The sequence below is a fragment of the Ambystoma mexicanum genome, chromosome 2p (assembly GCF_040938575.1).
Source record: "Ambystoma mexicanum isolate Mex_15411 chromosome 2p, UKY_AmexF1_1, whole genome shotgun sequence".
Lineage (NCBI taxonomy): Eukaryota > Metazoa > Chordata > Amphibia > Caudata > Ambystomatidae > Ambystoma > Ambystoma mexicanum.
In genome coordinates this window covers 1063705114-1063732311 of record NC_090923.1, presented here as the reverse complement: position 1 = coordinate 1063732311, position 27198 = coordinate 1063705114, and the positions used below count along the sequence as shown (strand labels likewise).

Genomic DNA, 27198 nt, shown 5'->3' with positions numbered 1-27198 from the left:
GGGGCAACAATAGCCATGGACACTGGGAGATGTAATGTGGCAGTCCTGTTGGACTCATTTTGGGCTGAGGGGGTGTGGGGGTGCGGGGGTGCTCGAGGGTGGGGGGGTTGGTGCACAGGGGTGTTGAGGGGTGGGTGTGTGGGTGTGCAGGGGTGTTGGGGGGCGTGGGTGTGTGGGGGTGTTGGGAAGTGGGGGCGTGGGTGTGCAGGGGTTTTGGGGGATGGGGGGTGAGTAGTCTGTAGTGTGAAGCGGGTGGAGGGTTAATTCATGTACACAGTTCAATTTCATTAATACACCTGTTGTGTGAAAAAAAGCTACTTGACTGGACATTGCTTCTTGAGTGTTTGTCAATTTATTGTTCAAAAGTGATTAGTGCCCAGAGTCCCCCAATCCCAGTGCCCAGTGTCACAGGTAGCCGGCACCTTCTGTGACCCAGTGCATCAAAAATATTGTGCTATCAATGATTGCCGTACAGTAGGTCCCTCACACGCATCGCGACATGGCCGTTGTGCAGCATCTTCTTCATCATCATCATCTTCACTCGGTGGTGTCTGGGTCATGTCAGGTGGCAGAGGTACGTTGCGCAGGATGCACATGTTGTGCAGCATGGCACATGCCAATACAATCTTGCCCACCTTCTCGGGCCTATAAATGAGTGCCCTACCCGACCAGCTGAGGCAGCGAAACCGTGCCTTCAACAGGCCAAAGGTCTGCTCTATCACTGCACGAGTGCGTGTATGTGCCCGATTGTAGTCCTCTTCGTGCCGGGTCAGTGGATGCCTGACAGGGTTGAGGAGCCACGGCTTCAGGGGATGGCCAGCATCACCTGCATGGGAGCAGAATTAATTGTGATTGTGAGTATTCGTACTATTCCATGTGCACACTGTCTGTACATTGTTCATGTCCATATGCAGTAATTATGAATTGTCATCCATTGCCTTCACATCTGCACATGTATCAGGCCTATGTACTACTCGGCAAGCCATGGTGGGGGGCATGGGTGACGCACACATCTTAGGGACCATTACATGAGATGCACCACTCAGCCAGATGAAGTGTGAAGGTCCATGAAGTACTCACATGTGGGGGGGTGTGACCGGGAATAAAACCAAATGCATGTTGTGATGCATTTGGCTGATGTACAACATGATACAGGTGTGTTTGACTATCATGCTTTTAGGGAATTGATAACGCCAAGCACATGCCCCTCAACACCTTCACCCATGTGACCATGGCACAATGTGATTGGTGGTATGGTCCGCCAGTGTAGAGATACATCCCTTTTGTGGTGCAGGGTGTCAACTGGCATGCTGGTACTACCCCCCCAAATGAACCCCATGGGCCTGTGGTCCGACTTATCCAGCAGCCAGGCACGTTGTGCAGCATGTCGTTCCATGTAGTGGGGGAGCGTGGAGTTCCCCAGCACCATTACATCATGTGTGGATCCTGGGTATCTGGCACAGCGAAGTGTTATCATCTTGCTTGCATTACACACCATCTGGACATTGATGGAGTGGTATTGCTTCCGATTGCCGAACACCACCTCCACGGCATGCCGGACTACCAACTCCACGTGGGTGCAGTCGAGGGCACCAATTACTTTAGACATTCCTGCCAGTGCATGGAATGCAATTTTGGTGTCATTCACCTCCTGTACAGTCCATGGTAGGGATATGTAGAAACCTGCGTGCTTTAGGAGTGCATCCAGCACCTGGTTCAGCACACCGGAAAAACATGGCTGCCAGATGCCATGCAGCTTCCGCACTCTGTGCTGGTAGTTGCCTGTGGCCAGGAAGTGGAGCACACTCACCACGTTCAGCACAGGGGGGATGGCAGTGCAGATGTTGATCAGGCTGACCAGGTCATGTAGGAGATCCACGATGGTGGTGATGGTGTCCCTGTCCAGGTGGTACAGGGTGTGGATCTGTGCAGGGGTTAAGTCGAATGGACTGGCCCTTATGTGGGGGATTGGTGGCTGTCTGCCGGGGACCACTGCCTGCACTGGTGGCATTTGCTGGGCCTGTCTCACCCTCCTCCTCCTCCTACGTCTCCTGGTGTACTGTCTGCTCAAGGAGTAGCAGTGATGGCATGTCCTCCAGCACCTGTATCGCAACAGCTAGTGGAATCATTTTGGTCTTGGAAGGGGTGTGGTGTGTGGGTGGGCACCTTTTGTGCTGGGCCAGACTCCATTGCCTCCACCTGTGCTGATTGTGTGCACCTGTGGCAGGTCTGTGCTCTGCAGATTGCCATTAACGCCTGTCCCGCGATGCTGGTTTTAACGGCATCATGGTGACCCTTCTTACTGCCATCAGGATGCCGGTAAGTGCATGTCCATGCGACTTGTAATCTCCTCTTCCTTGCGGCATACCGGTGTTACTGGCACGGCAGCCGCGTGTCAGCGCACAGTCCGGTACGGAGGTGCATAGTCACAGCGGGTCCGTGTTGATGCTGGTACAACCAGCATTGCAGGTCGTGATGGCCCGGTCCAGGAATCGATGCCGGTATTGCCTTATCGGTATCGTTATTACCGGACCGCTAACCCTGTAATGAGGCCCATTGTGTCTTATGCTTATTGACATTTTTTCTGTTTCCACTGTTTAAAATACTTTAGTTTATTAACAACAAGAAATACATTGTGTTCTTAGAGAACTGAGCATGAAGCCATTCTTGTTTATTCATTTCTGCTTTTCAAAAGATGGCCTTTCTAAAAGGGCATTCAATGCCCATTGGAATTCATTTTAATCCTCATCTTATTTCATACAAGTTTAGTTTAGTTTTGTTTATTTATTTATAGAGCGCACCTAGCCCTGAGGCATCTGGGTGCTTAAACTTGATCGGAAGACAATGGTTACAAAAGGCATATCCTAAAGCGGTTGACTAGTGTTACATATCAGGTCCACAAGCTAAGCAGGTACAGGGAATACAATGTAGGTTGAGATAAAGTTATACAGTTAATAAGATACATGTAAATTAAATGGCACGAGAAAGCAGTAATGATACATTAAATATGATACGATTAGCAATACGATTAGCGATAGTGGAATGTTACCGGACGTGTCCTTTTATTTTATCACAGGGCCTGTGCGAGGATCCAAGCTTTTGCTTCTTTTCTGAAGGTCCAAAAGGACGGCCCAGCTCTGATGTGGGCAAGGAATTCCACAGCTCAGCAGCTAGGACCGGGAAGCTAGATCCACCAGCGTTTTGTACTTTGAATTTAGGAATGGTGAGACAATGTAGGTAGTTTGACCTTGTGGGTCTAGTCGATTGGGTCCTGGTGAATTTATCAACCAGGTATTTTGGAGCAGTATTAGAGAGGCATTTGCATGTGATTAATAGGGTTCGAAGTGAGATTCTGTCTCGCACTGGGAGCCACTGTATATCACGTCTAATTGCAGAAATGTGGTTAGTGTAGGGGATGTTGAGGGCAGATCTAAGTGCATTGTTTTGGAGCACTTGTAATTTGTTCAAGTTCTGTTTATTGGAGCCTAGGTATAAGGTGTTACAATAGTCTAGCTTAGAGAGAATCAGAGCTCTGGCTAGAGTAATGCAGCTGTTGGAGGAGATAAATGGTTTGCAGGCATTCATCAATTTGGTTGTGTATGCAGTGGTTGATGCAGTTGCGTTGACTTGCTTGGTGAGGGAGAGGGTGGAATTCAGGTAAATGCCTAGAGTTTTAACCTCACTGGAAACATTAATGATGTTCCCATTGATGTTGAATGATTTGTAGAGGGTGTCTAGTTTGTTCAGAAGGGGGTGCAAGCCTGTGAGAAGAAGTTTGGTCTTATCATCATTCAGGCAGAGGCCCTGACTGGCCCTTACTGCCTGGATGTGAAGGTAGATTGTATTTATCATTTTGGAGTCTTTATCGTAGCAGCCCATAAGAGTGATGAGGACTTTGGTGTCATCTGCATAACTAGTGTAGGTGACACCCAAGTTGTCCAGGTGGTCGAACAGGAGCGCCGTAAAGATGTTATAAAGGGTGGGGGGGACACAGGAGCCTTGTGGGACTCCGCAGCAGATTAGTACTGGTTCGGCAGAGGCTGAGGGTGCGAAGACTCTCATAGTCCTGTTTGTTAAGAAAGATTGGATCCGTGCATCGGCGTTCGGTGAGGAGGAAGCTGCTGAAGTCAGGTGTTTGGTGAGTATGTTATGGTCGACTAAGTCGAAAGCGACTGAAAGGTCCAGTAGCAGGAGGATCGCTAGTTTGCCTTTATCTTTAGATTCGTCCATTTGGATTTTCAGGTCAAGGAGGGCCGATTCAGTGCCATGCCTTGATCTGAATCCTGATTGTCGGAGGCCTAGGAGATTGTTGTCCTCAAGGTGCTTTTGGATTTGGAGGTATGCTGCTCTGTCAAGAAATGGAACTGTTGTTATGGGTCTGTAGTTGGTAGGGATATTTGGGTCCAGGTTACTTTTTCTAACAGGGGCATGACCCATGCCTCCTTGAGGTTGTTTGGTACTGTGCAGGTTTCAAAGGGCGCGTTGATCAGGGAAGTGATGAACGGCGCAAGATCCTGTCAAACCGGATATTAAATGATGCCTCCTATTATAGCGATATGTCTGTATATTGGCCTATGCCAAGTTGCTTAAAATTGTACGCGAATAACTCTCTACGTCAAGGTCTTGACCTTAGAAATTGATGTAAGCCGCCATCTTGAATCAAGCCTCCAGCCCAGTATATGATTAACCTGTAAGAGGGCTGGACATCATTTTACAAATTGTATAAATGCGTCGATGTCCAGCTAGGAAATTCTGTTCACTGCTCACATTGAACCCTGCTGGTGGTCTCTGTGATGTACTGACGGCCAAATAGCTATTTGTGTACGTTGTTGAATACTGTTCAATTTTGTAATAAAGATTCTGGGAATCTTTACAAGCCTGTGTCGGTGTATTTTCCTTTGCTTGGTGTAACAGCCGTAATATTGTATTTTTTTTGATTCCACAGATGGCGCCCGAATAGGGACCCTCAAGATTGACTTTGTCTCGTTGAAGGTTGGCTCAGCTATCGGACCGCGATCGGACGGTGCCAACAGAACCGGCCACTCTAGACGAGAAGTGAATTCCTCTACGAAACTGCACGATCCGATACCTGGACGGTGAGCTGTAGCCCGAGACGACGTCTTGACGAGGGTCCATATATTTGAGGTGGGTAAATTTGCCGAAAATCACCAGACACGCGGGTCCTTAGCATTGTCCTTAGTAACCCGATCGGGCCTCCCAGTCCTTTGGTCAGGTGAATCGTGCCCCGATTCTTAATCTAACCCTGACAATTTGAATTTGGAGCACTGTACTCGCGAGCACAATTATTTAACCAGGTAACACCAGAACTTTGATATGCCTGGGAAATTGTCTGCCTGCTTTAGGGCATTATTCCGCAGCGACAGACAATCTTTGGAAGATAGCCGTCCCGCACCACAGGAGGGGTCGTCGGCATGTACTATGTACTGTAAGAAAGGCTTTGGTAGTATAGCATTTAATGACATTTGGCACAGACAAACCAGACATAATTCTGAACTTCGGTGGCCAACCAATGGTAGTTTTGAAATCCCTCGCATTGAATATTTAGAGTCTGTATTAGTAAAGAAAAAGGCTAGACTTTCAGCATTTGACGCATTGCACAGTTGGAAAACAGAAGCTTTGCAGCAACAAAAGAGTAGAGAGAAACACATGCGTAGACATATGACAAGTGTCAAAAAGGCACGGTTATATGTTCAAAATAAACAATTGGAGTCAGTTAGGAACACGGACAGGGCATTTCAATTAGGCATTCAGAAAATCTACCCTTCAAATGATTTTCATACGTCAGATGAATTGATTAATAAACTTTTGCATGAACGAAGCCCCGATGCCTCCGCGCCACCTCCATACGTCTCTCCTCCTGGCGCTTTGCCCCTTCCTGTTGTACTTCCCCCTCCTATAGTTCCTCCGGTCCTCCCTGCTGTTCTTCCTGTTTTTCTTCCAGCCGTCGCCCCTTTGCCTGCCCCCTTGCCTTCACCTGTTGTTATTCAGAATGTGCCTACTCTTCCTCTTCCAAGTGATTCTGCATCGCTTGTAGTAGACCAGGGAGCAAGACCAAGGGTTGTGACTCGTAATACTGTGTCCCCAGACAAAAGGAGTGAATTGACTGCTTGGGCTAAACATTGTATGGAGAAGGGTGAACAAGCTGATGTTTTTTCCACACTCGAAAATTTAAAAGATATTCCTGAGAAAAATGTTTTTATCGAAGGATTAGGGACTCATTTGAGCACAATGTGGAATAGACTAAATGATGTAGATTTCCCACAAGGGTTACAGGATTTGAACGCCTTAGCGTTGCCCAGAGATACTGCAGAGAAGGTATATGAGCATGTTGAGAGGAATTTTGAGTATAGGAAGGAGTTGGAAGAGTTACAGAATGAGGAAGCAGATGGTGGTAGTTTAGGTATTATGTACTTACAGAAACGGTTTTCTCCTCGCCGTGAATTAAAAGGAGAGGAAGCGCGAATTTGTATAAAGGATGCGATAAGATGGATTTCGGATATGTCGATAACTCCATATGAAGTATATGACACATATAGTCAGTATACGTTAGAAATGCAAAAGAAAGTGATACAAGTGATGGTAGAGCACCTGCAGAATGAGTGTGAAAGAAGAAAGATTTGTTGTCCCGCAGAATTGTTGAGTGTTTATAAGAGAGCTTTTTCGATTGATACTTCTTTGACTGCCTTAGCGCTTGATTTGGCTCTGTTGCTTAGTAAGCGTTCAGAGCTGCCTACTACTCAGTTGCCTATGAGAGAGGTCCCTCCGACATTTGTCCCAAAAGTTGAGATTGCGGCCGATGCTGGACGAGGAATAGTCGCCGGAGAAATTCCTGCACATTACGTTTCATAGTTTGTTCACGTCCCGTTTTCAAGAAAGAAAGTGAACACCATAAAGCAATCTATTCCCGATATAAGAAAGAATCCGACCGGATTCTATAAAGAAATAGAGTCGGTCTTACAGTCGTCGGTATTCACTTTAAGTGATATTGACCTATTATTTCCCTTACTCCTGCCAGTTGATTTGTGAAAACAGATTAGGACTATAGATGACATACCTGGGTTGGGAGATAAATGGGATAACATGGTTAGGCTAGACAGAGAAAGACCAGCTTGCGAACGACCACCTCAAGTGATATTAACCTTGCCTGATAGAATTATTGTAAAATTGAAAACTATGGTTCCAGAAAAAAGAATCATTTGGGACAAGCTTACGGCCTGTGTCCAAGGAAAGTCTGAGGGTGCTACCGATCTCTTCAATCAGTCCGAGCAGGTATTCTCAGATTTCAGTGGACAAGACTTAGGCACAGAGTCAGGGAAAAGGTTGTTTGTCGACAAATTTGTACGTGGATTGCTGCCTGACATCCAGTTACAGATTATGTCTTCTGAAAGCGCTTGGCAGGCGAAGTCCCAATCAGAAGTACTGCATATGGCTCAGTACTATGAAAATCATGTAAATACTGAAAAGGAGAAACTTGAGAAAAAAAGGATGACCTGAAAACTAAAGTTTTATTACAGCAGATTGTTAGAAACCCTAGAGGGGGTAATCAATTTAGAGGTCAGTACAGTCCACAGGGAAGTGCGCCCTTGGCTCCGGTAACCATTAACCAGTGTGCCTATTGCCGGCAGGAAGGTCACTGGCGCGCACAATGTCCGACCTTACAGCAAAGGTCATTTGGGAACATGGGTAGACGATCCAGAGGTCGCCCAGGTGCAGGGGGCCCTGGCAGAGGTCAGTTTACACCAGAACCACAGCAACCTCCTTCACAAGATAAGCAAGTTTCGAATGTGGATAATAGAAACATTTTTGATCACCCTTCTGCCGCGTACCTCTCGGAAGAGCTTCCTTTTGATAATATTCTGTTCCGTTAGGATTGCCCGAAACAGGATTTGGAACCTACGCCTATTCCCGTTCATCAGAAAGGCCCCTACGTTGAGATGGCAGTGGGAAATAGGAAGCATCTATTTTTAGTAGATACGGGAGCACAGAAATGTTCCATTGATCATTCACGGGTTCCAAATATTCCCCTGTCAGGGCAATCCAACGTTTCCGTAGGGTTTTCAGGCACACCTGTAGTTTGTCCGGTTTCTTTGCCGGTACCGTTAACACTGGGTCCCTTCACGGAACAGTGTCCATTTCTACTTACCACAAACTGTGGGGAGAACTTGCTGGGGCTAAATTTGTTGAAGGCGTTGCATGCAGTAATACATTGTTCTCCGGACGGAATTCGGCTAACAATTTCACCTCAGCAATCACTCGCCTCTCAGTTTTTGACTCGACCTTTACCGCTAGAATTTAGTAATGTTCCAGAATGCTTATGGGCAATTGATGATAATGATGTGGGCATTCTTCAAATTGAACCTGTTAAAATTATTTTGAAACATGGAGTAAAATTGCCTTGCATCCCGCGATATAAGATCTCAGTTGAAGGCGAACAGGCCTTGAAATGTATAGTTTCTGATTTTGTACATCGTGGAGTAATTGAGGAGATTACGGGTAGCATATGTAACAACCCCATTTTGCCAGTATACAAAAAAGGTGATAATGCGATTCCCTTTCATTTTATAATTGATTTACGCGCTATTAACAAAATTGTGGCTCCTCAATTTCCTATTGTACCTGATGTTACAACGATACTAACCATGATTCCGGCTTCTGCCACTCATTTTAGCGTTGTTGATCTTAAAAACACGTTTTTCAGTATTCCCATACACAAGGATAGCAGGTATTTGTTTGCGTTTACCCTAGGTGGACGCTCGTTTACATTCACTCGTGCACCACAAGGGTACACTGAGAGTCCAAGTATTTATAGTAGGGCATTGAAAGAGCAGCTTGATACCCTCGAGTTGCCTACTACTTGCACATTACTGCAGTATGTAGATGACCTCCTCTTGGCTGCTGATTCTGAGAGCGCCTGTAAAAAAGGCACCATGTTGTTGCTTTGTCATCTAGCAAAACATGGCCACAAAGCTTCACTTAAAAAATTCCAATATTGTTGTCAGGAGGTCGCCTATTTAGGCTATCTCCTGTCAAAGGAGGGAAGACGGTTGACACCTGAACGAATAAAGACCATTTCTGGTATGTCTGTCCCAAATACGCAAAAGGAAGTTAGAGCCTTGATAGGTATGGCTTCTTATTGTAGATTGTGGATCCCTAATTTTTCGTTAACGATTAAACCAATGCTGGCTTTGACAAAGAAGGGCATTTCTTTGCCATTGCCATGGACTTTGGAACACCAGCCAGCATTTAATTTGCTCAAATCCGCGCTGTGTTCAGCGCCGGTTTTAGGAACTCCGAATTATGACAAGGCCTTTGTATTGTTTGTGCATGAACGTGATGGATGTGCTTTGGCTGTGTTAACACAGGAGCATGGAGGGAAGAATAGGCCGTGCGGCTACTATTCCTCCACCCTTGATCCTGTAGCATGCGCTGTGCCAAGATGTTTGCGCGCTGTTGCTGCTGTGTCTGTAAAACAGAGTGAGGGAATGGTCCTGGGTCATGCGTTAACCCTAATGGTACCTCACTCTGTAGATATTCTATTGAATAGAACTCAAACGCAACACCTCACTTCTGCACGATTGACAAGATATGAACTAATCTTGTTTGCCCCCCACATTCGAATTCAGAGGTGTTGTGTATTAAATCCGGCTGAACTTTTACCTGTTTCGCAAGATACTGTTGATGGTGACGATACGTCACACGATTGCCTTTATATGACAGAACAAGAAACTAAAGGCAGAATCGATTTGAAAGACACACCTTTGAATAGCCCACAAGGAGAGCTATTTTGTGATGGCTCTTGTTTTAAACTTCCAGACGGTACATCCACGGCTGCTTATGCTGTTACTACTTTAAGCACGGTTGTGGAAACTAAAAGAATTATGCATAATTCTGCGCAGGCTGCAGAAATTATAGCGTTAACTCGAGCTTGTGAACTTTCTGAAGGGCTTACAGTGACTATATATACTGATAGTCAGTATGCCTTTGGGGTGGCCCACAATTTTGGTAGACTTTGGAAAGAACAAGGTTTCTTGACCTCGCACGGAACGAAAATCCAGCACGCCACTTTAATAGTGCGATTACTTTCAGCACTTGCACTCCCTGTTCAGTTAGCTATCATAAAATGTTCAGCTCATCAAAAGGTTACAGATGATGTAGGAAAAGGGAATGCTTTCGTCGATCAGATAGCTAAACAGACTGCCACTGATTTCAGTTCAGAAATGTACGCTGTAAAAGAAATTGTAAATGTTTGCACTTTGGGTGAAAGTATCGATGCTGTAAAAGATATTCAAGCAGATGCTACCATAGAGGAAACTAAGAGATGGATCGAGGTTGCAGGGAGATTGGATGACGATGGGTGTTGGGTAGACAATATTGAAGGGAAATGGTTAATCCCTGACGCCTACATTACAATGATGGTTATTATGGCTCATGGTCCGACACATGTTTGTGCGCGAAAATTGACAAAAATGCTACACAGTGTATGGGCCAATGATAAGATTTTCAAAACCGCGAAGCGTTTTGTCCAGAACTGCATGGTTTGCTTGCAGCACAATGTAGGAAAAGGTACCTCGACTCCTAGAGGAAGTTTCGCTCCACCTTCTGTCCCGTTTGAGGTTATTCACTTTGATTTTATTGAAATGGAACGGTGTAACAATCTTAAATATGTATTTGTTGTTATTTGTGCCTTTAGTAAGTGGGTTGAGGTCTTCCCGGTTAGAGATGCAATGGCCATAACCACGGCAAAAACTCTGTTGAAAGAGTTTTTTCCTAGGTTCGGGCTGCCGAGAGTCATCTGGTCAGATAATGGGCCACACTTTATTGCCACTATAATCCTGCAAATTTGCAAAGGATTACAGATTGACAAGCGGTTCCATTCAGCTAGACATGCCCAAAGTGCCGGATTAGTGGAAAGGCACAACAGCATTATAAAGATCAAACTCGCTAAGACGTGTGCTGGCACCAAGCTAAAATGGCCGGACGCCTTACCGATCGTGTTACTGTCGATGAGACCAACCCCTCAAACTAAGACTGGGCTCTCTCCCTTTGAGGTGGTAATGGGGAGACCTGCTAATATTTGGGGTATGCCAAAAATTCGCTCATTACGGGATATAGAAAATGTGCTTCTTTCAGATTACTGTAACCAGTTGACTAAAAATCTGTTTTCAATTTATCACCAGGTGCGAGAGGCATTCATTACCTGTGCACTACGAGGGTCCTGGTCACAGTCTACGACCGGGGGACTGGATCCTCATGAAGGTTTTTGAGAGGTTGTCTTGCCTTGCACCTCGTTGGAGGGGTCCCTACCAAGTCCTGCTAGTCACCCAGACTGCCGTGCGGGTAGTGGGTCGTAAACACTGGATCCATGCGACGCACACCAAACGGATCCCACAGCCCGTGCCATACGATACAGAAGACACAGAATCCCTTCCCACTGCTGTAACTAGCATGCCTGAAACAGCAACAACCAACAAGGGAGAATCGGAGACCGCTTCAGAATCCGCAAGGCCGGACAAAACGGCCATCTTGTCCCCGCACTCCCCAACAGTGGAACTTCCAGGTCAATCCTTTCTTGATCCCATTTCCGTCCATTCGCCACTTCCAGGAGGAAGTGACGACACTTTGTTCTCGCCAGAAACTGCAAAATATAATTTGCGCCCAAGGAAGTAAACGTACAGCATGGTCTGACTGTGCGATTGAGAAAATTATTTGAGGGCTTGTCTTTTTTGCCCGACTGTGCGGGAAGATTCTATCGGCTAAGGGTTGTGGGAAAGACATTGAGAAGACGCGCGACTGGAGTCGCCAGCAAACGAACAATTGGTGTTTTTTCGGTTGAAGACGACAATGGGCCTCATTCCGACCCAGGCGGTAAGTTACCATCTGGGTCGTACCTTTACCACCATGGCGTAAACTACGTTTACGCCATGGTGGTTGGCGGACTTACCGCCCCATTCCGAGGTTGGTAAGTCCCCAATCCCCATTTACCCTTCCCCATTCCCATTTTTGCCCCATAGGGCATAATGGGAGTGGGGAAGGCGTTAATTACGCCACCGTAAATTACGGTGGCGTAATTAACAACAAGGTCCCTTAGCGCCATGGATTTTAACACCTGCTAAAAGCAGGTGTTAAATCCTCCATGGCGCTAAGGGACCTCGGAATCAGGCGGTAAGGGTCGGCGCTGTTTACGCTGCCGTAAACCCCTTACCGCCTGGGTCGGAATGAGGCCCAATGCCTGCACCCGCTACCGCTCGTACCGAACTTTTAGATAAACATTTGACTAGCAGAGACAATGATCAAGCATGTAAAGGGACCCCCAAAGTATATTGTTGCCTTTTTGTGATAATTACTGAATTTTTAGTAACTGTTGGGTTTGGGTTATGGTATCTGGAGGAAGCCTATCCGTTAGAGGACTTTTTACCTATTGAAAATGTATCTGTTATTCCCACTCCTTCTGTGCAATTGCATACTTTGTCGCCTAGGGATTCTTTGCATAGACGGAACTATCAGAATAATACCCTTTTGTTAATAATGAATGCCACTCATGCAATTTTTAATAAGACCAATTTCTGGATCCGTACACATCTACCGCAACATGGGGATAAGGGGCTAGGTTGGTATATTTATCCCTTACCTTTGACAACTGCCTGTTACGCTTCTCTTAGAGCACTATTTTTTGGTTGATGGAATGACAGCATCTCAGGGAATTTTGATGGCACAAATTTAAATAGTTTTGAAAACAATGTTTTGATGCCCTGGGATGCTCGCTTTTTGAAAATAGAAGTAAGCCAAACGTTGCTTCTGTTAGGCCCTCTGATAGATTGTCTCATCCCTTTCAGTCTTTAATCTCTTTTAAAATGGCTCCTATAGGCAATAAGGATGCCACGCCTCCATCTTATTCTGTTAATCATAGCCCCGATTCAGTATCCTTCTGCATACAGAGGAATGGAACACGGTCAATGGGTAATTTTAGAAAGTGCACCAACGTTGCGAATTTGACTAGTGAAAATAGACCTCTGTACGTAGGTGAACCTGTCTATTTTGTTTGCGGTAATGTGGCATTTCCATGGTTGCCCAGGGATTGGCAAGGAGCCTGTTATTTAGGGATTCTATTACCTGGGGTATTTATTGCCAGTACTATAGAAATTTCGAAGACTCGTCCACGACGAGGTGTAAAAGGGGATACTCCAGCGCAAACTCTAGGAGATATTATGAAATCCTTTGTGCCATTTTTTGGGCAAATTACAAATTCAGAAGATATCAGGAGACTAGCGAGAGTATTGGAGAGAACCATCAATCGGACCACTGACATAATCTATAATATGACGTTAGAGCAGAGAGCGATAAGATTAGTGGCTCTTCAGAACCGGATGGCATTAGATGTCATCCTGGCAGAGCGAGGAGGAGTATGTAAATTAGTGGGGTCCGCTTGCTGTGTTTACATACCAGACTCCTCTCCAACGATCTTTAGGGCTATCCAAAATCTACATGTTCTTAGTTCAGAAGTACATGTTCCTGAGGGAAACTGGGAACTTGGTACATGGTTTTGGGACCTCCTACGGTCATGGGGATGGAAGTTGTTCTCGGCCCTGCTGATTATCTTGGGAAGTTTTTTGTTTCTCTGCTGTTGTATACAGTGTCTCCCTGGTATATGCTCAGTATTAGGGGGATGTTGCGCGCAAACAACAAGTGTATTAGGGCATAAAATATACGCCCCAAAGGAGGTTTCCAAAGAGTATGTGTTGAAAGAAACTCTGGTGTCAGATCTAATGGCAATAGATATGTCCGACAATGATTCGGGGTGTATGGACGATGACGTATGGAGTTACTTGTAAGCAGATCAGAAGCAGTGTTAGCACTTGGCATAGGCCTAAAGGAGGGTTTGTCAAACCGGATATTAAATTATGCCTCCTATTATAACGATATGTATGTATATTGGCCTACGCCAAGTTGCTTAAAATTGTACGCGAATAACTCTCTACGGCAAGGTCTTGACCTTAGAAATTGATGTAAACGGCCATCTTGAATCAAGTCTCCATTTTAGGTTAGAGCCGCCATTTTGGGGTTTTTGTACAAAGTCACCCTGTAATCTAAAATGGCTGTCTCGTGTGCCCTTGTTCTTGCCTTAACCTCTCCAACCTCTGTAGGAGAGTTAATGTCCAACCTGCCTTCAGGCTACATGTTAGGGTCATGTAGACCTTGTCCTTTGTTGACCACGGAAGCAGGGGATTACTTGAATTAGCAATGTTAAACTACAAGTATACAAGAACAGTAATGCTATCCAAATATAATAGGTGAAATATTTGTTTGGTCTGTATTAAACCAGCATGTAAAGAGTGTAATTGTTAAATTAAAGAATAATGGAGTGTGTTAGTAAATGTATTCAAAAGTAAACCGCATGCACGAGATATGTAAATTAGGAAAGTGAACCTGGCGCGACCCTAGACCAGTGTATGATTAACCTATAAGAGGGCTGGACATCATTTTACAAATTGTATAAATGCGTCGAAGTCCAGCTAGGGAATTCTGTTCACTGCTCACATTGAACCCTGCTGGTGGTCTCTGAGATGTACTGACGACCAAATAGCTATTTGTGTACGTTGTTGAATACTGTTCAGTTTTGTAATAAAGATTCTGGGAATCTTTACAAGCCTGTGTCGGTGTATTTTCCTTTGCTTTGTGTAACAGCCGTAATATTGTATTTTTTCTGATTCCACAATCCTTTGCTCCTTCCTTTATGATAGAGGCTGGACAGATGTCACCCTGGCATTTAGAGGGATTTAGGCTGGCTATGATAACACTGCAACCTGCTCGCCAACCCAACCTTTTAAAGAGCCAAAGCTGGAGGCGCCAGCTTTGCAGTTTTAGCACCAAAAAATTGGAATGCACTACCACCAACACTCATGAAAGACACCTCACGCTCAGCCTTCCACAAGTTTCTGAAAACTCAACTATTCTACTAGGCCAGCCATTTGACACTTCAGACATACCTTACCTGACCTGTGGGTCCCTCCATGTTAATTGCCCATTCCGTAACTGAAATGTATGTCTAAACTGCTGTATGCTCTTGTAACCCTATAAGCTATGCTCTTTGTCTAAGCAAGTATCCTTAAAAGCGCCACGATGCCCTAGGGCCGATGCGCGCTTAACAAATGCAAATACATTTTTAAAAGAAAATGATATCTTCAACCACCTTGATGGAAACTGGGGAGAATTGGAATAAGGGGCCAGAGATAGGCGGTTGGTTGTGTGGCTTGCTGAGGTTATTGATCAGAGTCAAGCTTTGCTTTTTGTCTTCTATTTTGGATTGCAACAGAGCTATTTTATCAAGTAAGGCTTTTTGGATGTTGGCACACCATGAGGCATTTTTTGTGCAGGATGCAGAAGGTGCAACAGGAGTCTCCAACTCCCTGAGGATGGTAAATAGTTCTTTTGAACCTGATTTCGCATTTTGGAATCGTACGTTGTAGGGCTCTCTTTTCATATTTAAAATGGTGGTTTTGTATAAGGAAGAAGCAATTGTGTATTTTTCCTTGTTTAAGTTTGAGAGTGTTTTTTTTACAGCGGGCTTCGGAGGATCTTTTGGTGCTACGTAAGGTTTTTAATTCAGTGGAATAGCACTTGTTTAAGCGGGCTATAGATTCGGCTTTTCTCATTTTTGGCGGATCGATTTTATTTGGACCCTGTAGTAATGTATGGTTATACACATCCACAAGTAAAGATGGGTCCTTGACTGAGCCATTAGCCGGGTTGGTAATGGGTTTTAGCAAAGGCAGAAGGTTGTCTGTAGTGATGTTCTGCTTATTTCGAGACAGGACTCGTGGGGCTAAGATGACATTAGATTTTGGCGGTAAGCTGTCCTGAATGGTAAAGGAAATACAGTGGTTGCCTGACCAAGCACAAGGTGAATTGTCATTGATCTTAGTAGTGCAGTTTATGTCAGCCAGACAATCCGTGGTTCTTCCCTTGTTGTGGGTTGGACCGCTGACGCAGTGTTCAAAGCCTAGCTGAGAGAGGGTATTCTCTATAGCTGTTGCATTGATATCGTTTGCATCATGCTAGCCAAGATTGAAGTCCCCTAAAATCATAATTTGGGAGCCAAGTTTGTTATTACGTGAGAGGAGCAGAGTGATGTCTTCCTCAAAGAAGGCAATTGGGCCAGGAGGTCGATATAGGAGATGTAGCAAGAGAGTACGTGAGGATGACAGTGGGAGTTTTACTGATAGAAGTTCACCTGAGGGGAAGGGTTCTTTAGCAATCTCTCTAAGGCCTAGTGTGTTTTTTGCAATGAATGCAACTCCTCCACCTCTGCTGGTATCTCTGTCAGCTCTGATGAGGGTGTAGTTCTCTGGAAGGGCTAGCGACAGAGATGGCCCAGCGGCTTAGTGTAGGCAGGTTTCGGTGATCGCTAGAAAGTCAAGCTGATTGGAGGTGATAAGGTTGGCTATGTCGAGGGCATGGGCAGTAAGTGATCTCGCATTGATGAGTGCTCCTTAGATGTGAGGCATCTCGGAGGTGGGTGTACTGGTATCAGTGGATATAGTTACTTGTGGTCTAGCGGTATTAGTGATGTTGTTGAATTCAATGTCAACTACAGCTGTGGTGGTGGGAATTAGTTTGCGCTTTGTGGTGGGTACGTGATGCAAGTTCACCCTCCCTGTTAGTTTGAAACGAGAGCCTAGTCTGGCATTTCTGATACTTAAGGGAAATGGTTGGTTGGGCGTAGGCCGGGATGCGTAGAGCTGAATCCATTGTAGTGGAGTGCTGGGGCAATGGCCCATAGTAGCTGAGTACCCGTTGTCTCAGGGCAGCAATGGGTTAAGCGTTGGAAAGAACCTAGTGGGTTCCATGGTGTTAAGTAATGGTAAGAGGGTAGCCATGGGTAGGGTGACTTTGCTTAGGGTTGCCATGTGTGAAGCAGGATGGGCCGTGCAAGCTGTTGTGCTGATAGTTAGCAAATAGGTAGCACTGCAATGGCAGATTTTAAGACAGGGTGCAATGTTTGATATTGGGAGCTAGTACACACTGGGTGCAACAATCAATATTGGGAGCTAGTACATATATCAGGGTGCAACAGTCAATATTGGGAGCTAGTACAGATCAGGGCGCAACAATCGTATACACTGGGTGCAACAATCAATGTTGGGAGCTAGTACACATTGTGTGCAACAATTGGTATTTGGAGCTAGTACAAATCAGGGCCCAACAGTCAATATTGGGAGCTAGTACATAACAGGGCGCAACAATCAATATTGGGAACTAGTATACACTGGGTGCAACAATCAATGTTGGGAGCTAGTACACATTGTGTGCAACAATTGGTATTTGGAGCTAGTACATATCAGGTTGCAACAATCAATATTGGGAACTACTACACACTGGGTGCAACAATCAATATTGGGAGCTAGTACATATCAGGGCGCAACAGTCAATATTGTGAGCTAGTACATATCAGGTTGCAACAATCAATATTGGGAGCTAGTACATATCAGGGCACAACTATCAATATTGGGAGCTAGTACACACTGGGTGCAGCAATCAATATTGGGAGCTAATACGTATCAGGGCGCAACAGTCCATATTGGGAGCTAGTACATATCAGGTTGAAACAATAAATTTTGGAAACAAGTACACACTGGATGCAACAATCAATATTGGGAGCTAGTACATATCAGGTCGCAACAATCAATATTGGGAACTAGTACACACTGGGTGCAGCAATCAATATTAGGAGCTAGTACACATCAGGGCACAACAGTCAATATTGGGAGCTAGTATGGCGCAACAATCAATATTGGGAGCTAGTACATCTCAGGGCGCAACAATCAATATTGGGGGCTAGCACATATCAGGGTGCAACAGTCAATATTGGGAGCTAGTACATATCATTGCGCAACAGTCAATATTGGGAGCTAGTACATATCAGGGCGCAAGAATCAATATTGGCAGCTAGTACATATCAGGGTGCAACAATCAATATTGGGAGCTAGTACACATCAGGGTGCAAAATTGGAAAATGTGTTACTAGTGAGCAGCAGGGTGCAGCATTGAGTATTTCCAACTAGTACACAATGGAGATCAACCTTCCATAGTGGTGCTCATACAGCGGAGTGTGTTTAAATACAATGTTTTTATGTGGCAAGGCAACATACAGAATGTGCCATATCTACTGTGAGAGCAGACTTGAGGCGCAAACAATCAAAGCAGGACAGACCGTATATCTATGCGGTCCTCAGTGTCACTAAGTGTATGCAGGCTGGTGCAGGGCGCATTAAATAAATAGCGCAGTAGCTCGATCTTGGGCTGTTACCATAACAGAGTGCGATATTGACTCCAAGCAGATGAATAGCTTGGGGAGCTAGTACGGCCTGGTAGTGCCCTCGTGGGTTTGCGCAATAAGGGAATACAAGATAATGTGTGGAACAATTTAGCAATGATTACCTTGATGGAAGTAGGGTGGTGTGCCTCAGCAACACAGCAGATGCAATGACAGGGCAACGGCCAGAGCCTTTTCTAGGGCCTTGCTCGTTGGGCCGGTTTCCGCCTGCCGGTGGATTCAATTGGGCAGATTACAAAGCCTGTTGCTAGGCAACATATAAACAAGCTTGGTCTGGGCTGGTTGCTGGTGTTGCGGCGGCCATTTTGGGGGCATGCTTTCTTGATATATGCACGAGAGAAGCGCGGTTTGCGCTCGCGTTCAGCAATGCTTCAGAGAGAAAAAGAAAAGAAAACGCTCTCAGCTGTTTTAAGGCTTCTCCTCTGGAACAGTAAAAAAGTGTTTTGAGCAAAACAAGGGTTCCTCAATTTTTTGTAAAGGGGGCTGTGGTATGTGAGGAAAAATACACCTGACAAAAGAGTACACTAACCACTAGCTACCCACCTCTATCACACCATAGGGGCTACTTAACAACAGGATTTCTCAAAGTGGAGATTTCATTAGATTATATCTATCACCACAGTCAAGATAATCTATTCAACATATTTTAATCATATTCTCACAGATCTTAAAATACATAAAAAACCATTTAGGGTGTTCATCAATTGTATATTGCCACACAAGAGAGAAGAAGGAGAAAACACCAGTTTGCATTTTTGGCTGTTGTCAAAATAAAACATGCGTTCACAATTTACTGACAATCATTGGTTATAAGTGGTGTTAGTAATAATGTGTGATGATCTCATTGCAATTATACACAAACATACTATAATGGCGTCAACAAATTGATGTGTTTCTGGGGCCAAGGACAGCACTGTTGCAGTCTACAGCTCATCAATATTGTCCCAGGACCCGTCTTCAGGACGCAATTGGGATAAAAAAGGGTGACACTGTGAACCTGGCGCCTATGTGTCAGTGTTTTCACCTGTAAAATAAATAAAACAGGTATAAGACTAACTCAAAACATTTAAAAATCTTGTACCAGTGGTTTTATGGAAAAAGTGGAAAGTAGCCAACTTGCTAACCTTATGTTCATTTCAAGTAATAATATGACATAAACACAATTACTGTCATAATTTTCTCAATTAGTGATAGAAATTTACCGTCTTGTGTAAATATAGGATTGGGAATTCCCAGCTTGCGGGTTGAATAATGGACATCTGTTGCATAGGTATTAAGGCACTACAGATCCCACGATGCATCACAGAATCTGTAAGTGATCGAAAAAGGGGCAATCAATGCTGTGTTATTTTTTGTTTACAAACACCTAATGGAGAGCGGTGTCTAACACTTACTTACGGGTGCATTCTCCCGGATTCTATCTTGTTTCGTCTCTTTCGTGTTGTTATACAGGGTGGATTTGCGTGTTATATTCCCAATCGTTCGCCCTGTGTGAGGACAAGAAGAGCAGGTCAAAACATGGCTCATGTGTGAGTGCCGTGTTGCTCCTGCTGATTCATAGTTGAGAATCGTTTTAGCTTACCTCTTGTGTAAATACTCGAGGCAAAACGTTCCGCTGCTCTAGACGACCCCGTCCGTACGGTATCTGTATGTTCAGGGAGAAACCCTGATTATCAACAGCGGACTGCAGGCGTTCATGCCATGGAAACCAAGGAGGGACTACCGGCATATTGTTAAAAAAGTCGACCATCTTGTAGTGGATGGATAGAATGTGGTGTGCAGACACAAACATGTCACAACCACATTCAGTTCGGGAAATTAAGCAGATCACCTCATGAATGACCATGGGGAATTGTTCTCTATGTGTGTGAAGCCGACACCGGGCTTCAGAACGGCATGTAAATGACATTGCCATTCTGTTCAAGCGTGATGTCATAGAAACCGAAGAGGGACTATCAACATACGGTTCAAAGAATGTGCCATCTTGTAATAGATGAACAAAATGCGATATACAGAACCACATGGATGTCGAGGGGCCACACAGGACACCCCATCGGCAAACATGGGGCAACATTCTCCATGTATATCGATCCGACACCCGACGTCAGGCCAGCGTGTCTGTGACGTAGTCATTATATTCAAAAAAGGGGTGTTGGGTGCCTGTTGTGTGGGTGCCAAGTAGTGCCATGATGGTGTTTCTTCATATATGTAGCCAGAATTCCATGGATTCTGTAAAATACCTCAGCATGCGGGATACAATAATGTGTAATGTTTCTGGATGTTTTCCTACTATCAGACGTAGATGAATGATATGTGTATTACCCCTAATGGCCTAGTCAATCCTATATATAGAGAGTTACAGTATCTGGATATAGATGTATGGAACCTCTTTATTCAGTAATATCGCATATACCCACTTGGACCTGAACAGATCTACTCCTGGTACATCTTCAGCACGTCAGATTACAGATGATTTCATACCTACAGATGAGATATAACACAGATACATCTATATCCAGATACTGTAACTCTCTATATATAGGATTGACTAGGCCATTAGGGGTAATACACATATCATTAGATATCATATTGTTTATCATCTAAGTCTGATAGTAGGAAAACATCCAGAAACATTACACATTATTGTATCCCGCATGCTGAGGTATTTTACAGAATCCACGGAATTCTGGCTACATATATGAAGAAACACCACCATGGCACTACTTGGCACCCATACAACAGGCACCCGACACCCCTTTTTTGAATATAATGACTACGTCACAGACACGCTGGCCTGACGTCGGGTGTCGGATCGATATACATGGAGAATGTTGCCCCATGTTTGCCGATGGGGTGTCCTGTGTAGCCCCTCGACATCCATGTGGTTCTGCATACCACATTTTGTTCATCTATTACAAGATGGCACGTTCTTTGAACCGTATGTTGATAGTCCCTCTTCGGTTTCTATGACATCACGCTTGAACAGAATGGCGATGTCATTTACATGCCGTTCTGAAGCCCGGTGTCAGCTTCACACACATAGAGAACAATTCCCCATGGTCATTCATGAGGTGATCTGCTTTATTTCCCGAACTGAATGTGGTTGTGACATGTTTGTGTCTGCACACCACATTCTATCCATCCACTACAAGATGGTCGACTTTTTTAACCATATGTCGGTAGTCCCTCCTTGGTTTCCATGGCATGAACGCCTGCAGTCCGCTGTTGATAATCAGGGTTGCTCCCTGAACATACAGATACTGTATGGACGGGGTCGTCTAGAGCAGCGGAACTTTTTGCCTCGAGTATTTACACAAGAGGTAAGCTAAAACGATTCTCAACTATGAATCAGCAGGAACAACACGGCACTCACACATGAGCCGTGTTTTGACCTGCTCTTCTTGTCCTCACACAGGGCGAACGATTGGGAATATAACACGCAAATCCACCCTGTATAACAACACGAAAGAGACGAACCAAGATAGAATCCGGGAGAATGCACCCGTAAGTAAGTGTTGGACACCGCTCTCCATTAGGTGTTTGTAAACAAAAAATAACATGGCATTGATTGCCCCTTTTTCGATCATTTACAGATTCTGTGATGCATCGTGGGATCTGTAGTGCCTTAATACCTATGTAACAGATGTCCATTATTCAACACGCAAGCTGGGAATTCCCAATCCTATATTTACACAAGACGGTAAATTTATATCACTAATAGAGAAAACTATGACAGTAATTATGTTTATGTCATATTATTTCTTGACGTCAAATATGTATTGATTCACAGCCTGAATTACCTTGACGGACCAAACTGCTGCCATTATTAGATTGACCAATGCAATCGCCACGCCCTCCACACCCCAAGAAATGAACATAAGGTTAGCAAGTTGGCTACTTTCCACTGTTTCCATAACACCACTGGTACAAGATTTTTAAATGTTTTGAGTTAGTCTCATACCTGTTTTCTTTATTTTGTAGGTGAAAACACTGACACATAGGCGCCATGTTCACAGTGTCACCCTTTTTTATACGACTTGCGTCCTGAAGACGGGTCCTGGGACAATATTGATGAGCTGTAGACTGCAACAGTGCTGTCCTTGGCCCCAGAAACACATCAATTTGTTGACGCCATTATAGTATGTTTGTGTATAATTGCAATGAGATCATCACACATTATTACTAACACCACTTATAACCAATGATTGTCAGTAAATTGTGAACGCATGTTTTATTTTGACAACAGCCAAAAATGCAAACTGGTGTTTTCTCCTTCTTCTCTCTTGTGTGGCAATATACAATTGATGAACACCCTAAATGGTTTTTTATGTATTTTAAGATCTGTGAGAATATGATTAAAATATGTTGAATAGATTAGCTTGACTGTGGTGATAGATATAATCTAATGAAATCTCCACTTTGAGAAATCCTGTTGTTAAGTAGCCCCTATGGTGTGATAGAGGTGGGTAGCTAGTGGTTAGTGTACTCTTTTGTCAGGTGTATTTCTCCTCTGGAACGCCAGTGCGTGAGTTGGTGCCATAGCGGATGCCTCTGTTTCTGAAGGTCTAATGCGGCGGGGGTGCTCAGCGACAAGAATAATATTAGCTACAGCAACTGTTCCTTGTAGCAAGTAGGGCCTGTCAGAGGCAGCACCAGGTTGCCTGGTTCAGGCCGCCCCCTCCTATGTGCCTGGGATTTTTGATGTTGATTGGCCCATTCGATCTGGCTCCCGGGCTGAATGTCCCCAGGACCTGTGGGCGCCCAGGCTTCTCATGGCACGCAGCCTGTCGCCACGTTTTTCAAGCCATCCCCCTCACATGGCTCAGCTTATAAAATGTCCTTAGGCCCATTCTCACCTCTTCCTCTTTTGTTTCTCCCTTTCTTTTTTTAACTGCACTTTCAACTGTCACTTTTTCAAACCGCTTAGATTCCTTTTTTCTCCACTAACCAGCCCATTCTCTGGCTGTGAAGTTCTGTTCCTTTGTTTCCCTCTTCTGTTCTCTTCAACAGTCCATCCAGCCTCATGGTGGCTGGATGGACTAATCCAAACACTTGCACACAACACACAAACACACATTTAATAAAATATTGTCTTTAATCCCTGCTGTCTGTGTCTTTTTTTCTAGGTTTCCCCTTATGGGACATGCATGCAGTCCTTTCTTGCTGAACCCAGCCATGGGATACATCTGCATCCTGGGACCTTTTGGCCCATGCATTATTCCTTGTCACAGTACTTACTTATGGGGTACCTGCCCAAATGAAAGGAACCTATTTCCTTATTCTTTTCATAAGCAGCCTAACCCAGCAGTTCACTAAGGGTAAAATACTGCTAGTATCCCAACATCCTCCTGTTGCATCTCACACATTACATCATAGCCCATTCACTTTTTGTGGGGAAGTGTGAGGTGGTTGTAACCTAAGTACTGCGACGAGGAGGAGTTGGACTAGGAGCAATGAACATTAACAGTAAGTAATCCAAGCATTACATATACCTCCCAATTCTCTTCCCAGGACTTACTTACAAGGCCTACCAAAGCCAGTGATGAATGGGCCCAAGACAAAAGCCTCAGTGGGCCAAGAAAAAAGACAGACCTGTAATGATCCTGCGTACATACTGCAACACCGAGTTATTTCTATTTTAGAAAACTCACAGTTATGCCTAATGCAACTGTCCCTTGTTTGTACACACTCAGGTGATAGTGCCTAGTGAACATTTTAGTGCCTGACCAAGTTGCTGCCTTAAAAATGTTTTGGATCAAAACACTGTGTGCTTCTGCCCAGAATGTCGTCATCCCTATAGTTTATCTTCCCTGTACCAAAGGGGAAAGAGGAGTGCCTACAGGACAATGTTCCCCTGTGATTGTTTCCTTATGCATCTAATGACTGCTGGTCCCGATGCTTTCTTGCCTGAAAGATCCCCCAAAGGTTTTGAACAGACTGCCTGATTTCCTGACAGTAGCTGTTCTCTCCAGGTATGTTACTGCCAATCTTCTTAGATCAAGGTTGCTTGTAGAGCCCAGAATCTGAAAGAAAGCTGGTGAAACAATGTTCCGGGACTGATGAAATATCTCACCTAACTTTGGGCACTAAGGTTGAGTTACAGAAACGGTAACATTGATGGGCTTGAACACTACAGAGGTTGCCCTGAGGTCTGATACCAACTTCCAACACCCTTCCACTGTCCGCTACAAACCTTCAAAATGGCAGGCCTCCTGGCATTGTGAACATCTAGCACCGACTGTGGGCGGGGTAAGACAATGTCTCAACAAACCCTGCCTTTCAGCTTGCAGGACGCCCAGAATACTGGAGACCTTTATCCCCAAGACCCTGCGGGGTGACCTGGCGGGCAGAGCAAGACCCGCGAGCACAACTTGTAGTATGGCAGTACGGTAGCAACGGTGCCGGTAGCGATACCGGCACCGTTGTTGCCTTACCGCATACTTATAATGAGGCCCATTGTGTTGCATCCTTGTGAGAACCTCTATATTATGACACCTATCTTTGCGGTGGCTTCAACATGATGACACCCATATATGTGTGAATTTTTCATAATCATCACACACCATCACTTGAATGACTTCGGTACCAACGTATACCATCCCTGTGTGGAGTTCAATATCATCAGATGGCAAGCATCTGTGTATTTATTTAATTCTGTACCATTCTGTACCATTCCAATGAGCTGTTGACTATCAGCAAGCATCAATCCAGTATAGACTTGAATATCACCCCCACTTAGGGCAGGTCAGAGTTGTAACACAGAATGTTGTCCGGAATCTTACAACATAAGCATACAAAGCCCTGCTGCTAATCCAATATCATCACAAACTATTACTGAAACCACAAACCATTTCTGAAGGGAAATCAACAAATCAAACACCATCTGTATGGCAACATTAGTATCACCACAGACCATTACAGTATCAACGTCCATGTTACTAGATACCATCCATGTAACTGCTTCAATATCACCACATACCCTTCCTGTGGATCATTCAATGTAATTGCACACAATTCTTATAGAGACTTATGAATAGTCACAAGTATTTTCTGTAGATGCTTAAAATCATGGCAATATATTACATCTCTGTATATTTCAGAACCTCCACGTAGACCTTGTGTAACCTTCCGCAATTTTAAGGATGCTAGCCTCTTATAGCAATTATACATTTATTGATTTATGATTCTAATATTTTTTAGGACATATTACATGAAAATAGGCTGGGGTCTTTGCCCATTCCAAAAAAGAGAGAACGTTGGTTTTGGTACATCTACAATAGTATCAGTCTGGAAAATTGTTTTAGGTTGGTGTCAGATGCTATTTATTTTATTATAGGTCGCCTGGGTGACGGTTGTCGCCCTATAGTTAAGGCGAGTCGGACTCCCATAGGAACCTCAAAACATTCTATTGCTAATAACCTTTGATTCATGCAATGGATTTGGCTGAAATCTTGTAGTCAATTAGAGATGCACTGGCCCACCTAGACTGCAAAGTTTAGTAAATATTTGTTAATCAATAAAAATGTTATTCAGAAAACAAAGAAAAAGAAAATCAAATTACTCCTACGCCCCGTCCCCTTTCCTCCGTACTTGTGGGACATTCCATCCTTCGGGACGTGACCGGAGCACTTTTGTTAAAAAGAATCAAAAATTATTTTTTTTTCCTTCTTTTAATTTTATGCGGGGCCACCGCACGTGGCCGTAACCCTGCCCTCCTGAGCTCCACCCCACGCATCGCCCTTCAGTCCTTTTCTCTGCGCGGTAGGATCGGACATACTGACATCACTGGGAATTATTCTTTTTATTCCCTTTGTCCTTCCTTCCTGCTCCAGTTCCAAGGTCATCTTGTCCCCCGTCTATGTTGGAGCGTCTGGGATTTGTGTCCTGTTCATCCTGCGAATGTCGTTTCGCGAGGCAGATACCCACTCTCTTTGCCTGGAGTGTCTTGGCCCGGAACATCGTTGGGACTCATGATTTTATTGCGACTCCCTTTCCGTCCGTGCACTCCAGCTTCGTCTTGTCAGGTGGTAGGAGGTGTTTCAACATGTTCCTCCACCGCATTTACAGCTCTCCATCGATGAAAAAAACAAAGCATCCGTGAGTTCTTTGCTTTTTAGGGCACCCGGCTAGGGGATTCCTTCCTGGGGTCTTCCAAGACCGAGAGGGCCTCAAGTAGCTATTCTACCAGGGATATCCCTGAGGTGTCCCACAAGTGGCCTAATAGGCATACCAGAGCTTTCTCCGACGGAGCCTGCAGCAGGCCTGCCAAAACCGGCTCTTCTTCCGAGGTTCCCCGGTTGGGGCGAAAGTTGGGCCCAGTTCTTCTGTGGCTCTGGGTACCAGTGTTCGCCCTGAGGTTTCCGCAACTGGAACTCCCCGCACCGAGTCTCGGCTCGAGGCCCCTCTTGAGGTAGCTAAACATACTGGGGTTCAACCCAAGGTTCCCCTTCTTGGGGCTAAATTGAATACCAGCAGAATTGAGGGACCCTCTTTGAGGGTCCTGGCGGTGAGGTATATCTCTCAGCCTTCCCACGCTCACAGCTGTGGTGTTTCCAGTTCTGTCGAGGGGGCAAAGAAGGTGTTCACGCACCACAGGCCTTCCAGTACCGGCTCTGCCAAGGTTCCTCCACTGCAGGCTAATTCTGGGGCAGACCCTAAGGTGTCCAGTAAACACCCTAGCACTGCGAGGAAGAAGGATCTAAACACAATATTGCATCATCCTACTCTGCAAAACGTAAGAAGCACAGCCACCAAAAGATCTAAAAACAATATTGCGTCATCCTACTCTGCAAAACGTACGAAGCACAGGCACCAAAAGGCCAGAGTAGGAGGCGGCCTAAGAAGCT

At 44.8% G+C, this 27198-nt stretch overlaps 1 protein-coding gene across 1 annotated transcript in view; it reads right to left on the bottom strand.

Moving 5' to 3' along the window:
• Nucleotides 1-440: 440 nt before the first annotated feature.
• LOC138567841 (putative nuclease HARBI1) overlaps nucleotides 441-27198 on the bottom strand; it is a 39682-nt gene continuing 12924 nt past the window's right edge. The window contains exons 2-3 of the mRNA XM_069646333.1: nucleotides 1492-1924; nucleotides 441-826 (exon numbers count right to left, since the gene is read on the bottom strand). Of these exons, the coding sequence (XP_069502434.1) occupies nucleotides 441-826; nucleotides 1492-1924 (819 nt within the window). The remainder of the gene's footprint in view (nucleotides 827-1491; nucleotides 1925-27198) is intronic.